This window comes from Colletotrichum godetiae (assembly GCF_030913485.1).
Source record: "Colletotrichum godetiae strain CBS 193.32 chromosome Unknown BDP55scaffold_4, whole genome shotgun sequence".
NCBI classification, from domain to species: Eukaryota; Fungi; Ascomycota; class Sordariomycetes; order Glomerellales; family Glomerellaceae; genus Colletotrichum; species Colletotrichum godetiae.
Genome location: NW_026851252.1, coordinates 879,909 through 900,578, shown reverse-complemented (window position 1 = coordinate 900,578; position 20,670 = coordinate 879,909). Strand labels below are relative to the sequence as shown.

Here is a 20,670-nt window from a genome sequence, read left to right as displayed (position 1 = left end):
CCTCGCGGATGGAACGTAAGCCACGAGATATGTGTGTTAGCACCGATATCCCGTTGTACCCGGTGTATCCGCCGAACCCTTTGCATTCTCTCTTGTATTCGTATCAGCCTTGGGGCTAATAAGAGGGACTTCGTGGAGCTACTCGGCCGCAATATCTTGGGTTGCCCGTTTCTGTTCATTGCATACGGTTTTGCTAGCCCAGCGCGTGTTTTGTTGGCAATAATACCACGTCAACTCATTCGCCCTGCGGACGTGTGGCTACCCGTAGTTGTTTTTCTCCTGTTTCCTTTTGGAACCTGACCATCAACCTCGTCAGGCCAATACCCGCATTGAAATTCCGAAACAGACAAGCTCGCGGCTGGCTATGGGCCATGATCGACAGAAGCATGCCGCCCGATTGAGAATCCTCTCCTTGGTTAGCATTGTCTGCCATCTTGGTAACACCCTGAGATTTCAGCAGTTCCAAAGCACGTCACACACCCCTCCACCATCACCTCTTCTGCAGTCGAACCAAGGCCAGGCTGTACTTTCCTTTCCCTGCAAGACGCACATGCGGACTAAACAATGTTGCCATCCCCAGTCGTACACATGGCAATAGACCCTCGAGGCCTAGTCCATGAAAGAGCTCTTCACAAGGACGGTGAGCCCTATCCGACCCTCCTAGCTCGCGCTGACGCAAAGCTACCTTTGTCCACCGCTCTTTTGACATATGCGAAATGATCATGAGCTCCTCAAGAACTGCAGCTTGGCGAAATCGATGGTGTTGTGAAGGAGTTGAGAGTTGTCGTGGCCACTAACAGTACGCCCCGTGTACGAAGTACTTGCTAGACTCAACAGGAACGCTCCTCGTTGACCAGCTAAGTCAAATAGTGTAAACCTACACCGCTAGGGAGGCCAACTTCGAGCCAGATCCGAACATGATGCTAGGGTCTCGGCAAGGACACTAGGTGAGCGATTCGGAAGATGCATCCGGCACCGATCGGACCCCACGCAGCCGCTAGTCTAAAGCTTCTAGGACAACGGTGATTCGAAATCGACCGAGAAGCTGAGCTTGACAATAGCAAGCGGGCGGTTGATATTGTTGCGTCCTTTGACCGTATTAACGACAGAAGAACATTGTCCCAGATTTAGAGAGATTGCTTTGTAGGCATGCCTGCGGCACGGTATGCCAAAGTTGGTTTTCTTCAGCAAAGCGTCGTACCAGATCTGATACTCATTTCGTTATTGCTATTATTCTGTATACGAATATCCACTTCCCGGGGCTCAAGCAGGGACCGAGCAATGAGCGAGGCTGCGGAGCCTGAAGGTGGCGGGCACGGAAGCGGACACGGATCCGCGACGCTGAGCTGCACTGTGATAAGGAATCAGCCGATATTCGAGCTCTCGCCAGTACACCCCGCGCAGACCTTCATGAGCCAAGATGTCAAGGGATCGAAACCAGGTTACCATTCAGTGGACGGCAGCGGCGAGGCAAGGCGAGGCGAGACGAGACGCAAGATACAGGCACGTCGAGCGTCTTGCATGTGCTCATGACACAGGATAGACATTGAGCGCCAATGGCTGCCTCAGATGCGAAATTGGATTTCTTCAGCTGAAGGAGCCGATCTCGGTAGGCAAAGATCAGACGGTGAAGGTAGGAGGAGGAGCTGTGTGCTTCATGGTGGGTTTTCAGGCGCCAGTTCGTGTGCTGAAGGCATTCAATGAAGAGCAATGGGTGAGCAGTTGAAGTTGAAGAGATGGAACGATGAAATGGTGTGGCAGCTGTAAGATGAAAGTGACAGGGGTCTTTCTGTCATGGATTCGGGGCTAGCCGCTGCGCTGACTGGCTCGCAGATTTGATGGCACCCAGCCCGTGCCAGAGACATGCAGATGATGCATCCCGCAGCAGCTAGGCAAGTCTATCCGGCATTAGCTGCCATCGTGTATCGGCCGCAAGGACGGATGGTGCGGATCGGTTTCTACTTTCTAGTCAGGCTGGAGGACTAGAACGTTGTCGCAGCCTTCGACCCTTCTGAGCGACCCGTCGAGGAACTGCCCTTTGGAGAATCCTGAGAATGAAAAGAAGAAAGACCGCAATGCAAATGACGAAGCACGCCGCCAATGAGCCAATTCCTAGAGACGATGATGACCTGCAGCTCTGTGGGGAGAGACCTTGTTAGGTTTCACTTTTCCTTCCACCACCACGCCGAGCGCCACTCCAGCGTCGGCCTGCGAAGACTTTTCGGCCGTGGAAAAGGACTCGTCTCCTGAGAATCGCCTGTAGATGGTTACTTAAGTCAGCATTCTTCCGAGGACATCATCCGAAGATTCTCGGGCGGTGGTAGAGGAAATACGGGTAAGGAAAAGAAAAGATAGGGAGGGGCGGCCCCTCGGTGGGTGTCGGGCAAAAGCAAGGGTGAGGGCCGGCCGAGGTCCCATTGGATTGATCTCAGCCAGGGCGCGCGCGTGGGTGCGGGTTGGAGCGGGAAATGCATCTTACCATCCCCTCTCTTCTCCTCGGCTCAAAAAGCTGCAATCGCTGTTGAGCTCACATACCCACCCGCCTCCAACTCCCCGACCATTTCTCCATGACCTGGTATCCGCGGTGGTGCCTGTTGGTTCCATTGTCAGTCGTGGAGCCCCATAGCCTGATGATGACGTAGGGGTTCAAATCCTACCATCGGTTCCTGGAGTTTCTGCTGAAGAAGAGGGCGATTTTCTCCGGTACATGCTTAACCCACAGGTAAAGGCCCGGAAATCTTCCGCATCAATACTCTCGGGCATTTCGCCAGTAAGCACTCGGCCAAGGGCAATAATTGAGGCAGCGTGGGAGCACAGAACCACTGCGCGGTGGCCCTGGGCGTCGCATTGGTCAATGATGGCTTGTACACCAGCAGCGACACGGTCGTGCAATTGAGCGATAGTCTCGCCGTTGCGGGCGGGAAGGACGCGACTCTGATACGTGTCATCGATGTGAGGGAACATTGGCTTCAAGATGTCGGTTGAGGCCGGGGCCGGGTGCTCGAATGGAGCGGCGCCATACCATTCGCAGAGCCCGTGTTCGGGACGAATGGTGACAGCATCGGCTTTAGCGCCAACGTCTTTTCCCCGAAGGCGGTTGATATTTTCCTGGTTGAGGGTAACAAAGGGCGTGATGGTTTGCAGACAACGATAGTAGGGGCTGGAATAGACTGCGTCGATTGGAGGCTCAACGGTCAGGAGGTGGGCGCCCAGCTCTTTGGCCTGGTCGACGCCATGGGCAGTCAATTCCGGATCCGCAGGTATTCCTGTCGGGGACGGGATAGAGGCCGTGTAGCTTCCCGTAGCAGGGTCGACAAGCCAGTTGGACCGGAACTGAAGAACGCCAAGGCCATTTGTCAGAATGAAATTCTCTTCCTCAAACCAAGGTAGCAAGGCCAGCATCAACGGCGTGACGAGAGAAAATGGCCCGCGGATCCCTATCAAGTACCAGGGTGTTTTGGTTTGGCGATGAATGGGTTCAATAGGTAAGAAGCGTCATGAGAGAACTTTTTTCGCGAAGCCCCCATCTTCTCCGCCTTGCTCATTCTCGTTGGAACGTTTGTTTCGGATATGAAGCCGGATACGAAAGAAGACTGGACAAAAAAGGGCAAGGGGAAGACGTATACTTACTCCATGGCGAGTGATGTAGATTACTTCCAATGACATGTTGGAGACTAGAGAGCAAAGCGGAGCGTCGCAAGTTGTAACCCTGAAAGAAGACCAGATGGGGACAGAAGACGGGTAAGCAACGATGGGGTCGGGCGTGTCGTGTTTGTCGTCGTGTGTTGTATGTGTGTGTGTCTGTGTGTGTGTGTGTGTGGGAGGAGACGTAGACGAAAAGAGACGAGCGTGTGGTGGCGGTTGGTTGAAGATGTCGTTCAACTAAGAGTGCGTAAAGAGCCCGGACCAGTTCCCCGTGCGCTTTGTGTTCCCCCAAACCAACACAGTCACCCTGCCGAGGCAAATGGGACGGCAAGAGTGACCTGCCACGGCTGGGAAGGGACCAGGGCACACGCCGCACTCGGGGCAGGCAGCGCCAAACCTGGACCTGCCACGCCTGTACAGACTGAGGTGCCCTTGTGCCTACCTTACCTTAGGTGCCTGGGAATGCATTAGGAATACCTACCTGGTCAGAATGCCTTGAGTGTCAGGGAAGGGGGGACACTCGGTGCACCGTGATTACCTTACACTGAGGTGGTAGTATCTCACGAATATCCTTACCTTGATTAAAGTACCTTTCCTGGTGAAGCTACGCAATTGGATACCTTACGCCAGTATTACAGGCGGGTACGAAGTACAACCTGCCTTAGGTAAGTGGGGCCCACATCCTTCAGCACCTCATGGCATCCGAACACCCTCACAAGTGACGACCCTCAAATGATGTCCATCCCTCCATCTCTCCACCTCCCAGGCTCACGCAGCTCTGGCACTCTCTTTCCGGTTCCGCCCCTGTCAGCCCGCCTTTGGGCAGGTCACATCTCACTTTACACACCATTGTCGAGTCCGGTCTACGGCTAATTACTGGGTGACTGAATACGGATACCTAGGCGGCGACTTGGGGGGGACGGGTGCGTGCCTGCTTGCTACTAGCCACGCTGCCACGCACTTCCACTCTCGACGGGAGGAGAGTCGACAAGAGCGTCGGGCAGACGACACACATCACACATCATCAAACAGGGTGTGGACAGGCCACTGACCGGGACACTGCAATGGGCATCACCCGGGAACCCCAACGTAGTATTCCACCGACCGGTCAAAGTCCCCGCAACCTGGAAGATGTGCAGGTGATCGATCAACCTGCAGCCACGGGCGCGCGAATGTGACAAGTCCAGGCCTCACCGAGTCGCAGCCCAATTCTGCATTCGAAACCGTTAAAGGCAATCCAGCGCCAACATCTCGTTGCTATTGGTATCTATCTGTGGCTGTAATTGCACCGGAAAGGGGTTACGGAGTACTCAATGTGTACATACACTCATACACACACACACACACACACACACTCCCGTCACGCACCGTTGAAGGAAGGCTATGCGGCAACGCATGCTGCTGACCAGGGCCTTGCAAATCTCCGCAACACCCTTTTCCGCGCCCGTTGCAGAATGCAAGAGTCCATGAATGCAGATACATAATCATGTCATAAGTATTCCGTCACAACCACCCGACGACGGCACATAGTAAGAACAACCCAGGAAAACACGGGGCACATTGTCGGCCGCCCGTCAGCAGTCATGCTTGCAGTCCGGGCCCCTTGTTCATGATGCACCCTCTCCTCTCCTCTGCTCTCCTCGCCTCGCCTCCTCCCAATCCGCCCCATCCCGTACCAAACCCTGACTCCCTCTCACCATCATCCTGCCCGCTCGTAATCAATGGTAGTTCAGCTCTGGGTTCGCCCTGAAATTGCATCGACAACGGCACTCGGGTACCGGACACTCGACGTGCCTCGTAAACCACTGCCTCGCATGGTCCAGATGCAACACGTGCTCGCATTTCAAGCAAAACGTCGGGAAGTTGGCCGCCATCCACCTCTCCGGCTCGCCGTTGTGCTCGGGTCGGTCAGATCTCGGAACGCCCACCACCTCAAGACACACCACGCACCGCGGCAGATGCCGTCCGCAGTTGGGACAGCTGATTCCCGCATTTATGCTCGTCGCCATAAGGGGGTTACGTGAATCAGGCGCCCCAGGCGGCGGTCCCGACCCGGCTCCTCCCTGCCCAGCGAGAGTCGTCTCCGCATCGCAGTACACGCACCGGAGCGCAATCTGACGCGAAGGCGGCTTGATCGTGGGGCGCCCGCCGCGCTTGCTCTTCTTCGTGCTTTCCACCTCGAACTTGGTCCTCTGGAGGAAGGCCTTGTGACGCTGTAGATATGTTCTGTAGGCATTCCTCCATGCCAGACAGCGGTAATCGTCAATGTAACGTGGCGCACTTATCGACATGACTAGCGTCGCCGTCTGGAAGTCGTTGAACTTCTCAACGTATTTGGCAAAGATGTCCACCAGCCTGTCCGTTATACCCGTGAGAACAATGCCCTCAATGTCTCCCGTGCCCACAGCCATTGAGACCTGTTCGTTGAGCCATTTGGTGAGCTGCTCGTCGCTAAAGTTCCGTACTGCAACGTAGGCCCGGTCGGACAGGGGCAGAGACTTTTGGTTTGCGATGGCGAACCAGTCTCCCGTGGCAATCAGTGACGAAATTGCCCTGAGATAGGGGTCTGTCTTCGAAGCCACGGCCTCGTCGAAATCAAGCTGCTCTTTGTTGAGGTGGTTATTGCCCTTGCCGATAAGTTGCAGGGCAAGAGAAACGAATAGCAACTCTGGGTGTGTTACGCTTGCCGTCTTCAGGATTCCAATCGCCTCCTGCGTGTTGCCTTTGAAGAGAGCCCGGGCTGCTGCCATCGTGTGTGCTGTTGTCGGATAGTCTTGGCTGGGATCATGTGTCGCTGCTCCTCTGGCTTCATGTGCCGCCGTGTCCCCCCATTCGCAGATATCTAGACAAAGCTGTCTGTGGAAAGGCTTCTTGGTGTGAATGCCTTCGTACTTTGGTAGTCGCCGCTTTTTACAGATGCTTCCAATGCACTTCTCCCACAACGTCGTTTCGGGGATTGGAGACGCCTCTGGAAGTCTAGATGACGGCTTCCGGCCTGTTGCATGTCAGTCGCAATAATATCAACAGCGTCGAACTCTTTACGGACCTAAATCATCGCACCAGATGGTACAGACGCCCATGTAACTAAGGTCGAGTGGCGACAACTTCATGCCTCCGTCCGCGGCAGCATCTTCGGCGTCTGCTCAGGATTAGCAACAATAACTCTAACGCAATCAACAAATTCACCTGAAACCCAATCCCACATATACCGCAGCCACGGATCATCGGATACCACAGCGCGGTTGACATTGCAATCGAAAAGATACTTCTCCTTCGCGCGGAGAAGCATGACGTGGTCCAGGAGACATTGTGCTTCGGTCGACAAGTCCTGGGCCTTCAGGGGCAGCGAAAGAAGAGATTCATGCATGTGGCGACACGAGACTGGCCCCTCAGTAGATAGGGATAGTTGAGCGAGCGAACTGACTGATTCTTCCATGACTGAGCTCTCTGCGCCATTCTTCTCTGCTTTCTTGGCCTTTTCTTTCAGCTCCGTTCTCAAAGCTCGCATCTTCTCTGCCGTAGACTTTGACTTGTCGAGGGGCGACGGGGAGCTGCTACCACTGCCCATCAACCGACTGTTGAGATCTGCTGCAGAAAACTTTGACTGCAATGTCTTATCCACGATAGACTGAACATCAGCCTTGTCGGGGCCGAAAATGGGAATGTCGGACAGTGCTTCCTCGACAAATAAGGGACCGAGCATGTCGGAAGACTGCGACGGCTCAAATTCCATGATCTCGTGGTACGCTCCGCCTTCTGCCTAACGTGAGTGGTCTTTCTCTCGTGAAACATGCTGGGGACACATACCTTCCAATCCACGATGTGGTGGTTGCCAAGGCGTCAGCTTATACAGATAGTCAGAAGTATGCGACGGTTGCTCAAGGATCTCAAAGGTCCCATTGGCACGCAAAACGAGGAGGCGAGGCTGCAGAACCGAAGAGTCGAGCGTCACCCAGTCAAAAGAGACAATTCTGTCATTCTTTCTGCCGCTGTCGCCGTACTGAACATCCATATCGTGGGATTTGTGAACCTCGAGAAGCTCCGGGCTACCTTCCAGAGCCATGTCGCGATGCGTAATCTCCTTGTTCGTCTCCAAGACTTTGAGCTGGCCGGATCGAGATAACACAGCCAGGAGACCCCGACGGTCTCTACAGTAACGCAGGGAGCGGACGATGGAGTGCTTGCTTTCGCTCAAGGAGGAATCGTCGTCCATCTCAACCACTCTGTCAAGTCTCAAAGCACCACCCCACGGGAGGTCGTCCTCTTCAACTGCGCCCAGATAAGATGGCGAAGCAACTGGGCGGGAAGATGCTCGTCTATCCCAAATCATGATGCCAGGTTGGTCCAGCGCGGATGATGCAAAGTAGTTCTGGTCAGCGTAATCAATGGCAAGATTGTTGTTACACTTGGTCTGAAATGTTACAACACTGCCAGGTTCTGAAGTGGAATAGAGTCAGCAGGTTTCTTCCGATGGACTGTGGAATTCTCATTTACCTCGCAGGTCATGAATGTGTAGACCTTGAGCTTTGATACCAACCACCAGTGTCTTTGGATTATCTTCAAAGAATTTGACGCTTGAAACTGAAACACTGTGTTCCAGTCGATGTGCCGGGTCTGAGAAAGCGTGTAGATCCTTGGGAAAGCCTTTGGCGGTCGTATTCATCGTCGACAACCTGTTGACATCCCAAATGTGTAGGCACTGGTCCATGCGCACTCGGTCCAGGCCAACTGCAAGAAGACCCTCGGTGTTGAATGCCACTGCCTGACACGTTCTTGTCATCTTAAGATTCAGTTCGATGTAGGCGTTGGAGTTGTCGTCCATCCTGAGCAAGTTCACGACGCCCGTCTGAGTGCCAACGGCCAAAAGACCTGGGACCGTTGGCGACCAGTCATAGGTAGTGAGTGTTGGGAAATCATCATGCTTTGACAGCCTCGTATAATCGAAGCGGTTTCTCTGTGCAAGTCCGTTAGGCTCATATAGCTGCACGACGCGATGCTGCAGGTTTATGTGGATGAAGCTGTCATAGCCGGGTATCTGCGACCATTTGATCAGTCCAGGCTCCGGGCGGTCCATGGCGACCGCACGCGCCTGATTTTCGTGATTATCTCGGCTTTCTCCTTTCTCGTCCAGACAGCTCGAGAGAAGTGCCTATCTCAACAACGAAAAGTCGGAAGAGCGCTCAGCCATGAGTGCCTGGATGAAGTACCTAGGCGAGCTGTATCGGATGACGTGATGTCGTATTAATTGCGCGGTGATGACGCTTTGACGAGACAGTCCCAATCGTCTTGTTATTTCAATGCCGATTAGTTTATGGTCATGAAGGCAAGGTATATCAAGAGAATTTCCGCGCCAGTAGTTGCTTTCAATCAGGTATCATCTGAAGTCGCTGAAGCTTTGGGCGGGATTGCCTCGCTTCCAAACCAGTGAGCCGTTGTAATTGGGACCTGTCATTGGTGCGCACAGACCAGTCACGCTACCAGTCCCGTTTGGGACTGATAAGCACCCCAGGTGGGGTCGGCAACTTCCCTATGGCCGATAACGAGCCAAATTTTTGAAAGAGAAGTTCGCGAAATCATCGTCGGCTCTTCATCCTCCACACACCGTTCTGCACCAACCGCAGTCAATTGCCCACATCGCAACACCGCACGACGCAACACGACGCAATCTTGCCCACCGAAAATCCTCAATCAACATCATAATGGGCACAAAAAGAGCACACTCCGAGGTTATTTCGGAGGGGGCCATCCCGGACGACGCCTACGAGCAACAGCAGCAATCGGGTTCGGAAGATGGCGAGCACGAGAACAAGCGGTTCAAGGCCACCAAGAAGAAGTCTAGAGCGAAGGAGGGCACCACAAATTGGAACAAGACGCGCGCGAGAAACATCAGGAGACTTTTGCAGAGCGGCAAGGAATTGCCCGCCACGAAACGTAATGAGCTGGAACAAGAGCTGGATGCGCTGCAGGAGAGGGTCGAGGAGCACGACTTTAGGAAGAGAAGGGGCGACATGATTCAGAAGTACCACATGGTTCGATTCTTTGGTACGTGGCCATTCCTCCCCACTCGCCAAGTTACACCAGCTAACATCTTTTCTTCTTTGCAGAACGGAAAAAGGCAGAGAGACTACTGAAGCAGCTCCGTAAGAAGCTCCAGCAATCCGAGGACCCCGAAGAACAGAAGCGCCTCGAGGCCGAGGCCCACGTAGCCGAAGTCGACGTCGCCTACGCCCGCTTCTTCCCCCTGATGGAGCGCTACGAGAGTCTGTACCCCAACAAGGACAAGAACGCCAAGGAGGAGGGAGACGAGGACAAGGTCGAGGAAGCTGAAGCTGAAGCGGAGGCGGATGCAAAGCCTTCAAAGCAACCCAAGGCCCTGCAGTTCCTCCACGCCGAACGACCCAAGATGTGGGCAACGATCGAGAAGGTCCTGCCGGAGGGCGAGGTGGCGCTGTACCGGCTCCGCGATCGCAAGTCACCGACAGACGGTCCCGCCAAGCGCCAGCAACGGCCGCAACGGCCCGTTCAACAGACGCGGCCGCAGAGGGTCAAGGAAGAGGATCCGTGGGTGGCCAGGTCAAAGAAGACGTGGGAGAAGAAGAAGGACTCCAAGCAGCCGATGAACCGGAGGGAGCGCAGAGCGGCTGAGAGGAAGGCCCCCGCCGCCAAGGTGGCAGAGGAAGATGACGACGCGGGCTTCTTTGAGTGAGGGCTCGGAAACAGAAAATAGGGCGAAGTGTTGAGCGTTTTGGTAGTCAATGGTATACCCCCCAAAAGTTTTATGGAATCACGTCAATGGAAATAACCATTTCGACGATGCTGTCAGCTAAGGTAGATCACACGTACGTTTGGTCATATCATATTCGGCGACAGCCTGTTTTTAGCCGATACATGTCGTTCGAAAGTCATCTGAAGTCAGCCCAGACAAAGCCTGCAGTCTCTCAACCTTACGTTGTAGAGCAGGCTGTCGTAACATCCAAAAATGCCTGCGACAGGTTCACACAAGACGCATCACCCTTGCCAGATAGAACTTGACTTCCATTACGGGTGCACTGCAGATGCGTCACTTTTGTCACCACGAAGAGCCGGCAGCCTCCCGCAGAACACCACTTTGACCCAGCCAAGCAAGGGCGGCCACCACACAGCCAAAGGCGGCCGGAAAACGCGACCCCACCAACATCTTAACCTTCTTAACTGCACGAACCAAGCTACCTACTTTACCTATCTCCGTTTCCTACATTCTCACGCTACAGGAGGAAACGCATCTCATGACGTAAAACGTACTTGTCATTCATGTCCTTGCCTTATCAGTGTTACATACGACATCCTCTCATTTCAGCTCACACTTTATCATCACCCGTGAAATCAAATATTCTGGCACGCATAACCACAGCCGCAGCGACGTTAACTTCACCTCCGCGCGCGTACACTCACACACACACACACACACACACACACACACACACACACCATGGCGGGAGGAGACTCGTCAACAAAGGGCACAACCGCCCAGCGCGTAGACTGGTCGGCCCTCCGATCGTACATCGCCGGCAAAGAAGCGTTCGAGGCAGAACACGGCCGTCCCGCTCCGCTCACGGATCACGAGGTCTCGGCCATTGCCATCCTCCTCCGCCCGGCCCCACGACCGGAGCCGGACCTGGGTAAAACGAACTGGCTAGGCCTGTTGAATCGTGAGTTACAGCACCCCCTTCATACTCGATACATCTTTCGTCGCAACACGACTTAATACTATGTACCCCGTACTAATCAAAGACGATCAGATTTCCAACAAGTTAGAAACCAAAAGGTAACCTTCAACGACGAAGCCCGCCAGGAACAAGGCCTGGGTAAAGCCAAAGAGCTCCGATGGGCCTGCTCAGCAACCTTTGACAGCACCGGCGACGTATTTCCCCGGCCGGGGTACGGCATGGACGCCGGCGAAGACATCTCTCGCGGCGGCGCCGGCCCTGCTTTCCAGGGCAAAAAGGACGCGAAGCAATGGGCCGCCAAAGCAGCTTGCGAGTGGCTCATTGACAACGGGCACATGATGCCTTCGGGCGACCTGCCAAAGTTCCCAAAGCCATTTGCCCCGGCTGCTAGTGCTGCGCTCGCTGCCGCTGCTGTTGCTCCTATTCCTGTTCCTATTCCTGCTCCTTCTCCTAGTCGTGGCGTCTCGTCCGGATCGGTTCTACCCTCCAAAAGATCCCCGCCGAGCCCGCCCCCAGCAGAAAGCAGCGCCACCGCGTCGAGGAAGAAGCAGGACATGAACCAACCCCCAAAGACGTCCCCATCGCCACCGGCTCACTTGCCCAGCGTTGCCGCGAGCAACAGCAACAGCAGTCTTACCAGTCACCAAACCCCACCTTACCCATCCGCCAATACCCCAAAGGCCCCGAAACCAACTCTCCCCCTGAACGTGACGGCATCACCAACCTCCGCCACCCACGACTCGACGACGACGTCCACGGCAAGCACACCCTCCCTCGGCGCCGGAGCCCCCATCAGCACTACAGCGCAGTCCCAGGTCCCTACGCCATCAATCTCTCCCGCACCGACCTCGGCCCCAACACCCCAGGCATCAGAATCCGCAACGACATCAGCAGAGAAGCGCGTCCCGGACCTCTGCACGCAGCTCCACCTCCCCGTACCCCGATACATCATAACGCCAGATTCAGCGCTCGAGGACTTTTGGGACGGCCGCGCCGACTTCGACGGCGACCCGCGGATCCCGGCTGATCTGGGCGCCGTGCGGCGGATCTTGCACAAGAAGGCTGCCAGGGAGAAGATGGCGGGTGCGATATTGGCGTGGCTCGAGGCGGAGGTTGAGAAGAGGGAGAGGACGGCGAAGCTTGTGCTGGGGAAGTGATGTGAGCGGGGAAGAGCGAGGCTTGGTCAGGAAGGCTACGTGATGTTATCAGCTTTCAGATGGATTCTCATGGATGACCTTGATATGAAGGGGGGGGAGGGGGGGACTGCGAGGTACGAGGAGACTCGGGAGCTGGAAGATGTAAAAGGAGCCGAGGTTAGTTCTTCACGACATACATACATACCAATACAACTGTTTCGTTTTGACATGGCTTAGTAAGGGGATGAATCAGACCTTCACTTATTCATGACGTGACTTATACTCTTTGCCATGAGTTGAAATGAGTTGTCCCCTGTATAATATGACCATAGTCAAAGGTCTTCTATGCTCGCGGGTCCGGAGATTTGTCAAGTTGAGGTTACTAGTAGTAACATAGATCTCTACCTGTGCAACTCGCAGGCACCATACGCCTATGCCCAACTCATCTTTTGTCTCCGTCACATGTCTAGGTCTTTCGCTTCTTTTCGCCTCATACCATCATCACCACCTCAAGCCTTCCCTCCCCTCCTCCCACCACCACCTCTCCCGCCTCTCCCCTTACCAGGCGGCGCCCTCATCCTCAACCCCTCAGGCAACTCCCCAACCTTCCCTCCATCCCTCCAAAGCACACCCACCCCGCTCCCCTCCTCCCTCGCAACAACCTCCTTGAACAACCGACACGGAACAACCCCCTCCCCATCCCCCTCCGTCAACACAACCCCATTCTCACTGACCCACCACTTCATCACCCCCTCCTCCTCCCTCAACGCCCTCTCCACATCAACATACACCAACACCTCAGCATCCTTCCTCATCCCGCTCACCACACCCCTCTCGTCGCCGGGCAACCCCGTCGCAAAGTGGACATGGTTCCTCCCCATCCTCTTCAACCCGCCCGACGCCTCAATTTGCTTCCAAAACGCAAAATACGTCCCATGCACAACCACCGGCGGCACATTTTCGCTCTCGAGCGTGATGGGCGTCAAGAGGCCCGCCGAGTCGACTTTGATGCTGTGGCCTTGGTTCGCGCGGATCAGCCAGTCCGAGGGCGCCGTCGACGTCTCCTCCAGCACGGCGGCGTGGGCGGGCTTGAGTGCGAAGCGCTGCTTGTCCGACGTCGTTACCGCGGCTTGGATGTCGGAGAAAGTTACCTGTAGAGACTTGATAGGGCCGTATGCGAGCTTTTTTTTAAAAAAAACATTTCGCGTCAGTAGCTGTTGTTGAGTCTGACTTTTGAAAGAAGATAGGACCGTCATGTTTTCTTGAACATGACGGACTGCCTCCGCTCCTCATCTTCTCTCTCTCTCTCTCTCTCTCTCTCTCTCTCTCTCTCTCTCTCTCTCTCTCTCTCTCTCTCTCTCTCCCTCTCTCTCCCTCTCTCCCTCTCTCTCCCTCTCTCTCCCTCTCTCCCTCTCTCTCCCTCTCTCCCTCTCTCTCCCTCTCTCTCGCTCGTAAAAGAAAAGCAGATTCTTAACTCACCACCTTGTCCAGGGGCGCATACCCGCCCTCGTCAAGCCTAAGACCCGCATTCTCAGCCTGATGCCTCAAAAGCTTCGAAAGGGCCTTGGAAACCAACACCTCTCTCGGCTGGCCTCCTCCTCCTCCTCCGCCTCCTCTACCACCCCCCTTTCCACCTTTGCGTCCTCCCCTCTTCTGTTGCTGCGCCTCAACTGCGGCAGCAACAGCAGCCTCCTCATGATGGTCGGCCATCTCCTCGTAGCTTCGAGTCCACGATAATGTTGGGCGGGCAGTGTACAAACCTGAATCGGTTGTAAAGCTCTGGAAACCGAATGTCGTCGTCTTCTTCCACGTGGTCTTTGTGGCAGTTTCTCTCGCGGTTGAAAGAGGTGCAAGTGGGGTCCGCGACCGAGTAGCAAACGTTGCGGAGAAGAGTAAACTCGGCAGTCTCTTGGAAGTGATACCACAAAGAGCGAGACGCTTGGTTCGTTTGGATGAAGAAACACAAACGAGTCGGTTTGGCATGTGGGAAGATGTTGGACGAGAGAAAACGTGTAGGAGGAGCCTTATGTACAGAGCCTCCGTGTTACAAGGTACCTTAAGGTAAGGTAAGTCGATGTGTGAAGTCGGAGTTGGGTTTGGCCCAGGCCCGCTTAAAAAACCACCCCTCCCGGCCTTTTGGTGAGTGGCTCATCCAATGAACAAACAAGCCCCCCTTTTCACCTGTCAAACATACTTCGATTTTCCTTCAGAAATCGTCGCCGGTGAGTCAAAACTTGTCAGTCCAACCAACTACCTCTCAATGCGACGAATCCAACGGCGGCCTCGCACGGTCCTCCGTCAGGGTCTAGAATCAAGGCGCATAGACACCATGGGGTGTTTGACGGTTGCTTTACAGATACGACCAAACTCAATCGCAGCGTAGAGGCGTATCCAAGCACCCAGGGTACTCGCGCTTGCGTAGGACCTACATCCTCAGATCCTTTGCACATATCATCATCACATTCCGTACAGCGTCACGTAATCTCTAGCGGAGGAACAAAGTGGACCAAAGTTGACCAAACAAGTCAGAAGCATCCTATGCTTCTATCCTTAACCTTTTGTTTCCTATGGACTGCTCGATATACAAATGCTCCACTCCAGCCTGTTTTTTTAACGGGGAAAGGCGAGTCCCAAGAAATCAATCGGCCTTCCGTCGTGGATTGTCATACAAGTACAGAGTAACCGCTGCCGAGCCTATGCGGTTTTACCATATGCAAAACAAGAATGACGCCAGCGTGAGAATAAAGACATCTATGATACATTCATCCATCCGTGTGACTGTGATTCGTAAAGACGTTATCGGTAACTGCCCGACTGAGCAGCCGTTGATGAATTCGTTATCGTGCTGTCGCGATTCGGCCTGCGGCTAATGCTGCTAGCCCGGTTCAGCAACGAAGTATGACTGAGAGAAAAGTGCCGCGGCTGCGCAACTACTTGTTGCGGCCGTTCTTCTGTGGCTTTCTCGGCCGAGGAAGGTTGTTCGCGTTCTGGAGTTCTTTCCAGATAGCGGCGTGTCGCCAGCGATGGCGTGGAAGGCGCAACCAGCCGAGAGGTGATGGATGAAGCTCCGAACCGTCTGCGAGGCAGGGCAGAAGAAGCTGGTGATGATAGTTCGTTAGAGTTTGTGTTTGAGTAGTAGGTGTGAGAGACCGCGCGGGCCGGGGTGGTGAGCTCTGTAGCAGCGCGGGACGGGGCGCGGAACCTAGATTCATCTTCGTCTTCGCCACCGACAGTTCCCCTGCGCGAGCGAAGCAGTGAGGTTTGACGTCCAGTCTCACGACCTACTGCTTCGCGTGAGTCCTCCGGCTCCTCTGTGCCTGCTCGTCGGGTCCTCAGAAGCATGGACGACCTACGACCATCCTCAGGCTCTTCAGTAACAGCCCGTCGCGACCGACCAATGAACAAGGATGACTTTCGGTTCGCCATTTTGCTACCGTCTCCAGGAGTGCTGGGAATGGTGCCAGGTGGAAGGGCAAACCTGGGACTGGGAAGCGAAGCCGGGTTAAGCATGGTGTTTCGCCTCTCTTCGTATTTTGAAAGGGCCCTGGGGCTGGTGACCGTATTGGTATTGGGCTTCGGGAGAGTCTGCTGCTCGGACGTTATGCTAGGGCGTCGCTGACCAGATGACCCGCCGGTGAAGGTCTTGTTAATGGTCGGTGTGACTGGTGTCGTCGTTTCCTTGGGTGTAGGAACGTTGATTTGGAGAGTCTTGTTGCCAACCGCTTCCTCGCTCAAGGCCAAAACCAACTCCGTGAGACTTCGGCAGATGCTGTCAGCCTTGCGTCGCAATTGACGGTCTGTCAGACTGGTGCCGACGCCAATGGTGCTGGCGCCGCTTGAGATGGGCCCAGGTTGGCCTGCCGTCCCCATCATGTTGGCCAGTGCTAGAGCGTCTGTTGCTGCCACTTCGAGTGCCTTTGCCACCTCTTCACTAAGGAATGGCTTGGACTTGCTGACAGCAGAAAGGAGGATGGGCTGCTGGACCTCGCGTTGTGAAGACGTCGTGCTGATAGCGTCGGCGTGGGGATGCTGGCTTTCGGAAGCTCGTTTCGGCGAGGTGGACATTGTCGTGTTAGTTGCGGTCGGTGGGCGGTCGTCTGAGGCTCGAGACATGGCAGCGCCCGAGGTCTTGGGCAGTTTGCCGGTCAATTCCAGGCGATGGATGCGGGACTTGAGATCATCCAATTCGTCCCACACTGTCGACGGTGCATTTGTGGATGCTGTTGCCGTCGATTCGGTTCCTTCAACGGTCGTTGCTGCGTCTTGATGCGACTCGGTGCGCGGGGCTTCAATCGATTTGGGAACCAAGGGCGAAGAGTTGTACGTGCGCGTCTGGCCATACGATAAATTCGATTGTCTGTACGCCGAGCCCCGCGCCGAGTAGCCGGTATTGCTGTCTGTCAAAGATGGTCTTCTCCGTGCATATGGAGAGTTCTCTCCCATCGGATCTTGAAAGGTGAAGGACCGGGGTGTGTTGACGGTCGAGCGAGAGGAAGATTGATGGAAAGTCTTTGCGCGACCAAGGTCTTCGCCGGGATGCGCGGACGACGGGCGGTCTCGAGTCAAAGGCGATCGGTACGCCAAAGCGCGAGCCATTGGGTCAGCGGCGCTGTCGTCCTCCGACGATTGGCGTATTCTCTTCTTAGAGGTCTCTTGCTGGTCGGACAGACGACGACTGATTTGGGGTGGGGAGACGGGATGATGATAAGACAATGGAACAGCTGCGGAGAGGGGTCGGCGATGCGAAGATCTTGCGACACGGGCCTGTTGTTCATCGTCAGTAAGCTCACGATCATCCATGGCGAAACTCTATCAACATGTCCAGGACGCCAGGATTAGCGTCACCGGAACGTGGGAAATGAAGCAGCGCTAGAGACGCGGTGGACTATCATATCCAAACGGGGAATTGAATAGGAAAGTGTGGGAAGAGCGGGAAGATCAAGCAAAAGATACGGGAAGGCGGCTTGATAACATGGCGAACAGACTCCAGCCATCGCAGGGCACGGCCGTTTGCATCGCGCTAACAGATTTCCCGAAACAACAACGCAAAACCCATGAAAGGTGGCTAAACTTACTATGGCACTTGGCTGCTCCGCTGGCGCAACCTCTTTAGAACTACGGCGCGTTGGCTCCTGTCTGGCGATTTTCATAAAGACGTCACCCGTTGTGTCGTCGGCGTCGGCCGACAACGGCGGTGTCATTTGCGAATAGTCGTCGTCGCGTCTGCCTTCAAGGGCGCGCAGAGTGCGGTCGCGCTGATTGGAGTCGGCGTAGTCGTCGCCAAAGTCAAAAGACCGCATGGTCGAGGTGCTACTGTCGAGTCCCAGACTTCGACGAGACCCGGATGAGCGAAAGGAACGGATGGGAGCCACGCGCACCGAGGTGGTCTGGGTGCTAGCGGTAGTGGCTTTGAAGGATACGGGGGGTCGCGAAGCTATCGACTTTCGTTTTTCATCTGTCGGGCTTGAGTTCTCCAATGTCTTTGGCAGTATCAGCTCGCGCTGTCCCTTGGCCCAGTCCTTTGTTGTTTTGTCGCCTGGGAATTGAGCGACTTCGTCGGGTGTGTCGGGGGTTTGCAAGTGATCGGTCTCTGCGGGTGGTGACTCGGTATCGGTCGCATTCGACTCGCGGGATCGGTATGCAGCCGCTCGTCGAGTTTGTAGTCGGGAGAGAGGGGCAGGTGTCTTGAGGTCTGCGACGTTGCCGTGGGATGAGATGGTCTGCACAATGACGGGGCGGTCGGGATAAGACGCGGGCCGTCTGGGTGAGGTGGCTGAAGTTGCAGGGGTCGACTGGGTAGCAATCTGATACGTTGATGCGCGGGATCGAGGGCTGAGTTTTGGAGGCGACTCGGGCAGTTCGTGAATGGGACTCGAAATGCGAGGGGAGAGTTGCGACAATTGACGATGGGAAGGGCGCCGATCGTGTAGTCGAAGTGAAGTCGAGCGGGTGTTTTGGGGTGGGATGTTGTTTTCCGGGTCGGCGTTGTGTTGTTGTGGCTGCTGGTGCAGCTGCAGGTCTGACGTTGTTGGCAGGGTGGTGGGAGAGGCGGTGTCAGTCTCTGTGGTTATGCCAATGCCAATGTCAGTGACGGCGTTCAGGTCGGTGAATATGTCGGCGGCGGCAGTGTCAGTACCAGCAATGTTAGCTGGAGGTGCCGAGTGAATTTCGTTGGATGTTGGAGTCGATTTAGGCGAGACAGGCGACGGCGGGATGTGCTGCAGTAGTGAGGGGAGCACTAGGCGTGGGGATTGGTATTGCTTGTGTAAGTCGGCGAATCGAAAAGCGGGAAGCTTGGACGAGTTGTGGCTCAGCCGATGTGCGTGATAAGGTGAAGAGGGTGAATTTGCTGACGATGTCGCAGAAAGTGAGGGAGTATGGAATGCAACAGCACTTTGCGAAGAGAATGAGGATGAAGGAGACGCGGACGCGGACGCGGATGCGGATACCGTAGCAGAAGAAGAGAGTGTGGGATTCAGAGTCGGGGCATGGCCCGCAGCTTCGAAACCACCATTTGCTGTTGCTGCTGCTGCTGTTGCTGCTGCTGCTGCGGGTGCGAGTGCGGGTGCTGGTGCTGTGGCCGTAGCCATGTTCGCGTCGGGGGGGCTGTTAGGGGTCAAGTGGTGTCTTTGCTCTCTCTCGGTCAGGAAATCCAGGTTCGGGGTCCGCTTTCAATTCGCTTCGGTCGCTGCGCCTGCGAGTCTGGCTGGGGCTCCTTTGTTTTTTTCCCCTTCCTTTTTTTTCGTCCTCGCCCTCTTTTTTCTTTTTTGGTCAGTTTCCCAGCGCCGGGGTTGAGCTCTTTGCGCTGTTTGTCTCTGACTGACCCCAGTCCACCCAAGTTGAGAGGCCTGTTCCTCTGGGAATCCACACGTCGTACCGTCCAATGAGCAGATGGTCGCGTTCCGTGGCTCACGGGTCGATTAGTGGTGTGTGCGCGCCTGCAGGTGTTCGTTTGCTGATAACCGTTATCGTTATTTCTTTTCTTTTTCTTTTTCGTCTCCCAACGGTTCCTCTTTTTTGTGGTTCTGCGATGCTGCAGATTTTGTGACTCTGGGATGTTCGTTGTTGCTGATCCCTCTCTGGGCCTCTAGCGGTTCGCTCGGTGTCTAACCTCCAGATGTTGAAGCAACCTTTTTTTCTCCTACGCCGGCACGTCTTACTGATTTCGTCCTGGTGAAGTCGTGTAGATAGTCGGCGGGCCTTATGAGTAGATCGTTGCTCTCGTTAATTAGGAATTAGCAGTTGATGTACTACAAGTTGTATGTTCCGATCGTCCATCAGGTGTTCGTTCGGGTGATTTGTTTGGGCGCATGCACGTCGGCGTCTAGCGGGAAGTGTCTCACTGGTTCGTCGGGTGATTCGTGGGAGTGTGTAGGTGTGTGTGTGTGTGAGAGAGAGAAAGTGTGAGAATTAGTGACGTGGGAGCTTTGTGGTATTCGTGAGCTGCAAATGAGGTTGCTTGTGCGTATTAGAGGTTGTCGCAGTTGTCGAAGAGTAGGAAAACCAAGGAGTGTTTGATGGTGGACGCCCGGCGTTCTCGATGTGATGGACAACTCAGTTGTGTGTGGGAAAGGGTGGAAATGGATGGAAATGAGTGAGCGATGGTAGACTGGTGGCAGAAGGAGCGTAGGAGGCAGAGAGTGAGGGCAGAGAAGGTTGTGGGAGCGAGAGCTTGAAATTAGTATTAGAATTGGGGAGGAAGGAGTGTCGTGAACAGGTGCGAATGCGGATCGAGGAAGGAGGGGTGTGAAAGCAACGGCTTTCCTCGTCTGGTGTATGGTGTCTGGTCACTGTGGTGTGTGATTCTTGCCTCAAAAGGTTAAGTCTGGGCCCCAATCCAGACAGTCGGATAGACAAGTGGGAGAAGGAGAGTTGCAGTCGATTCGGGGACTGGACGGGACAAGAAGAAGATGGGACAGAAGCTAAAAAAGGGTAAACGTAAAGTAAAAAAATTAAGATCGAAAGGAAAGAGAAGGAGTTGGTCGAGGATCGTCGTCGACATGTCTTTTTCCACACACACACACACACACCTCCTTCCCTCCTCTATTCTTTCTGTCGTCTTCTCTTCCTTCTGCGGAGAGAGAAACAGACCCAGCAGAACGAGGTACCTCAGGTATCTCGTCGGCCACCGCAACTTTACCATCTGGCATCATCCAATACCTAGTGCTCCGTCCTCCGTACCT

At 54.8% G+C, this 20,670-nt stretch overlaps 7 protein-coding genes across 7 annotated transcripts; 3 read left to right on the top strand and 4 right to left on the bottom strand.

The window, feature by feature from the left end:
- Window positions 1-874: 874 nt before the first annotated feature.
- Window positions 875-1,615, top strand: BDP55DRAFT_263617 (uncharacterized protein). Its single transcript, XM_060566357.1, has one exon. It carries the CDS (start codon window positions 1,150-1,152, stop codon window positions 1,531-1,533), a length of 384 nt encoding a protein of 127 aa, XP_060435093.1. The 5' UTR covers window positions 875-1,149; the 3' UTR covers window positions 1,534-1,615.
- Window positions 1,616-2,475: 860 nt separating this feature from the next.
- BDP55DRAFT_690309 (phosphoglycerate mutase) lies at window positions 2,476-3,666 on the bottom strand (the record flags this gene model as incomplete). The annotated part of the gene is made up of 3 exons (XM_060576847.1): window positions 2,476-2,591; window positions 2,658-3,333; window positions 3,631-3,666. The coding sequence occupies 3 exons, from the start codon at window positions 3,664-3,666 to the stop codon at window positions 2,476-2,478; spliced, it is 828 nt and encodes a 275-aa protein (XP_060435092.1).
- Window positions 3,667-4,922: 1,256 nt separating this feature from the next.
- BDP55DRAFT_646893 (WD repeat domain-containing protein) lies at window positions 4,923-9,039 on the bottom strand. Its single transcript, XM_060573741.1, has 5 exons — window positions 8,140-9,039; window positions 7,453-8,082; window positions 6,832-7,401; window positions 6,692-6,784; window positions 4,923-6,640 (listed from the first exon to the last, which is right to left on the bottom strand). The coding sequence occupies exons 1-5, from the start codon at window positions 8,717-8,719 to the stop codon at window positions 5,364-5,366; spliced, it is 3,150 nt and encodes a 1,049-aa protein (XP_060435091.1). The 5' UTR covers window positions 8,720-9,039; the 3' UTR covers window positions 4,923-5,363.
- A 305-nt stretch (window positions 9,040-9,344) lies between these two features.
- Window positions 9,345-10,351, top strand: BDP55DRAFT_723988 (uncharacterized protein; the record flags this gene model as incomplete). The annotated part of the gene is made up of 2 exons (XM_060578825.1): window positions 9,345-9,687; window positions 9,750-10,351. 2 exons carry the CDS (start codon window positions 9,345-9,347, stop codon window positions 10,349-10,351), a joined length of 945 nt encoding a protein of 314 aa, XP_060435090.1.
- Window positions 10,352-11,310: 959 nt separating this feature from the next.
- BDP55DRAFT_646890 (uncharacterized protein) lies at window positions 11,311-12,612 on the top strand. Its single transcript, XM_060573740.1, has one exon. The coding sequence runs from the start codon at window positions 11,570-11,572 to the stop codon at window positions 12,506-12,508; it is 939 nt and encodes a 312-aa protein (XP_060435089.1). The 5' UTR covers window positions 11,311-11,569; the 3' UTR covers window positions 12,509-12,612.
- Window positions 12,613-12,996: 384 nt separating this feature from the next.
- Window positions 12,997-14,197, bottom strand: BDP55DRAFT_690307 (KptA family-domain-containing protein; the record flags this gene model as incomplete). The annotated part of the gene is made up of 2 exons (XM_060576846.1): window positions 12,997-13,668; window positions 13,967-14,197. 2 exons carry the CDS (start codon window positions 14,195-14,197, stop codon window positions 12,997-12,999), a joined length of 903 nt encoding a protein of 300 aa, XP_060435088.1.
- Window positions 14,198-15,283: 1,086 nt separating this feature from the next.
- Window positions 15,284-19,077, bottom strand: BDP55DRAFT_541770 (uncharacterized protein; the record flags this gene model as incomplete). Its single annotated transcript, XM_060568251.1, has 2 exons — window positions 15,284-17,296; window positions 17,563-19,077. 2 exons carry the CDS (start codon window positions 19,075-19,077, stop codon window positions 15,284-15,286), a joined length of 3,528 nt encoding a protein of 1,175 aa, XP_060435087.1.
- Between the last annotated feature and the right edge of the window lie 1,593 nt (window positions 19,078-20,670).

Bases quoted from the DNA above. Each gene is read 5' to 3' on its own strand.
- BDP55DRAFT_646890 (XM_060573740.1), top strand. From the start codon at position 11,570: ATGGACGCCGGCGAAGACATCTCTCGCGGCGGCGCCGGCCCTGCTTTC.
- BDP55DRAFT_646893 (XM_060573741.1), bottom strand. From the start codon at position 8,719: ATGGACCGCCCGGAGCCTGGACTGATCAAATGGTCGCAGATACCCGGC. The intron at 6,785-6,831 runs GTGAATTTGTTG...AATCCTGAGCAG, and splicing joins TATGTGGGATTGGGTTTCAG to ACGCCGAAGATGCTGCCGCG. The intron at 6,641-6,691 runs GTCCGTAAAGAG...GACATGCAACAG, and splicing joins CATCTGGTGCGATGATTTAG to GCCGGAAGCCGTCATCTAGA.
- BDP55DRAFT_263617 (XM_060566357.1), top strand. From the start codon at position 1,150: ATGCCTGCGGCACGGTATGCCAAAGTTGGTTTTCTTCAGCAAAGCGTC.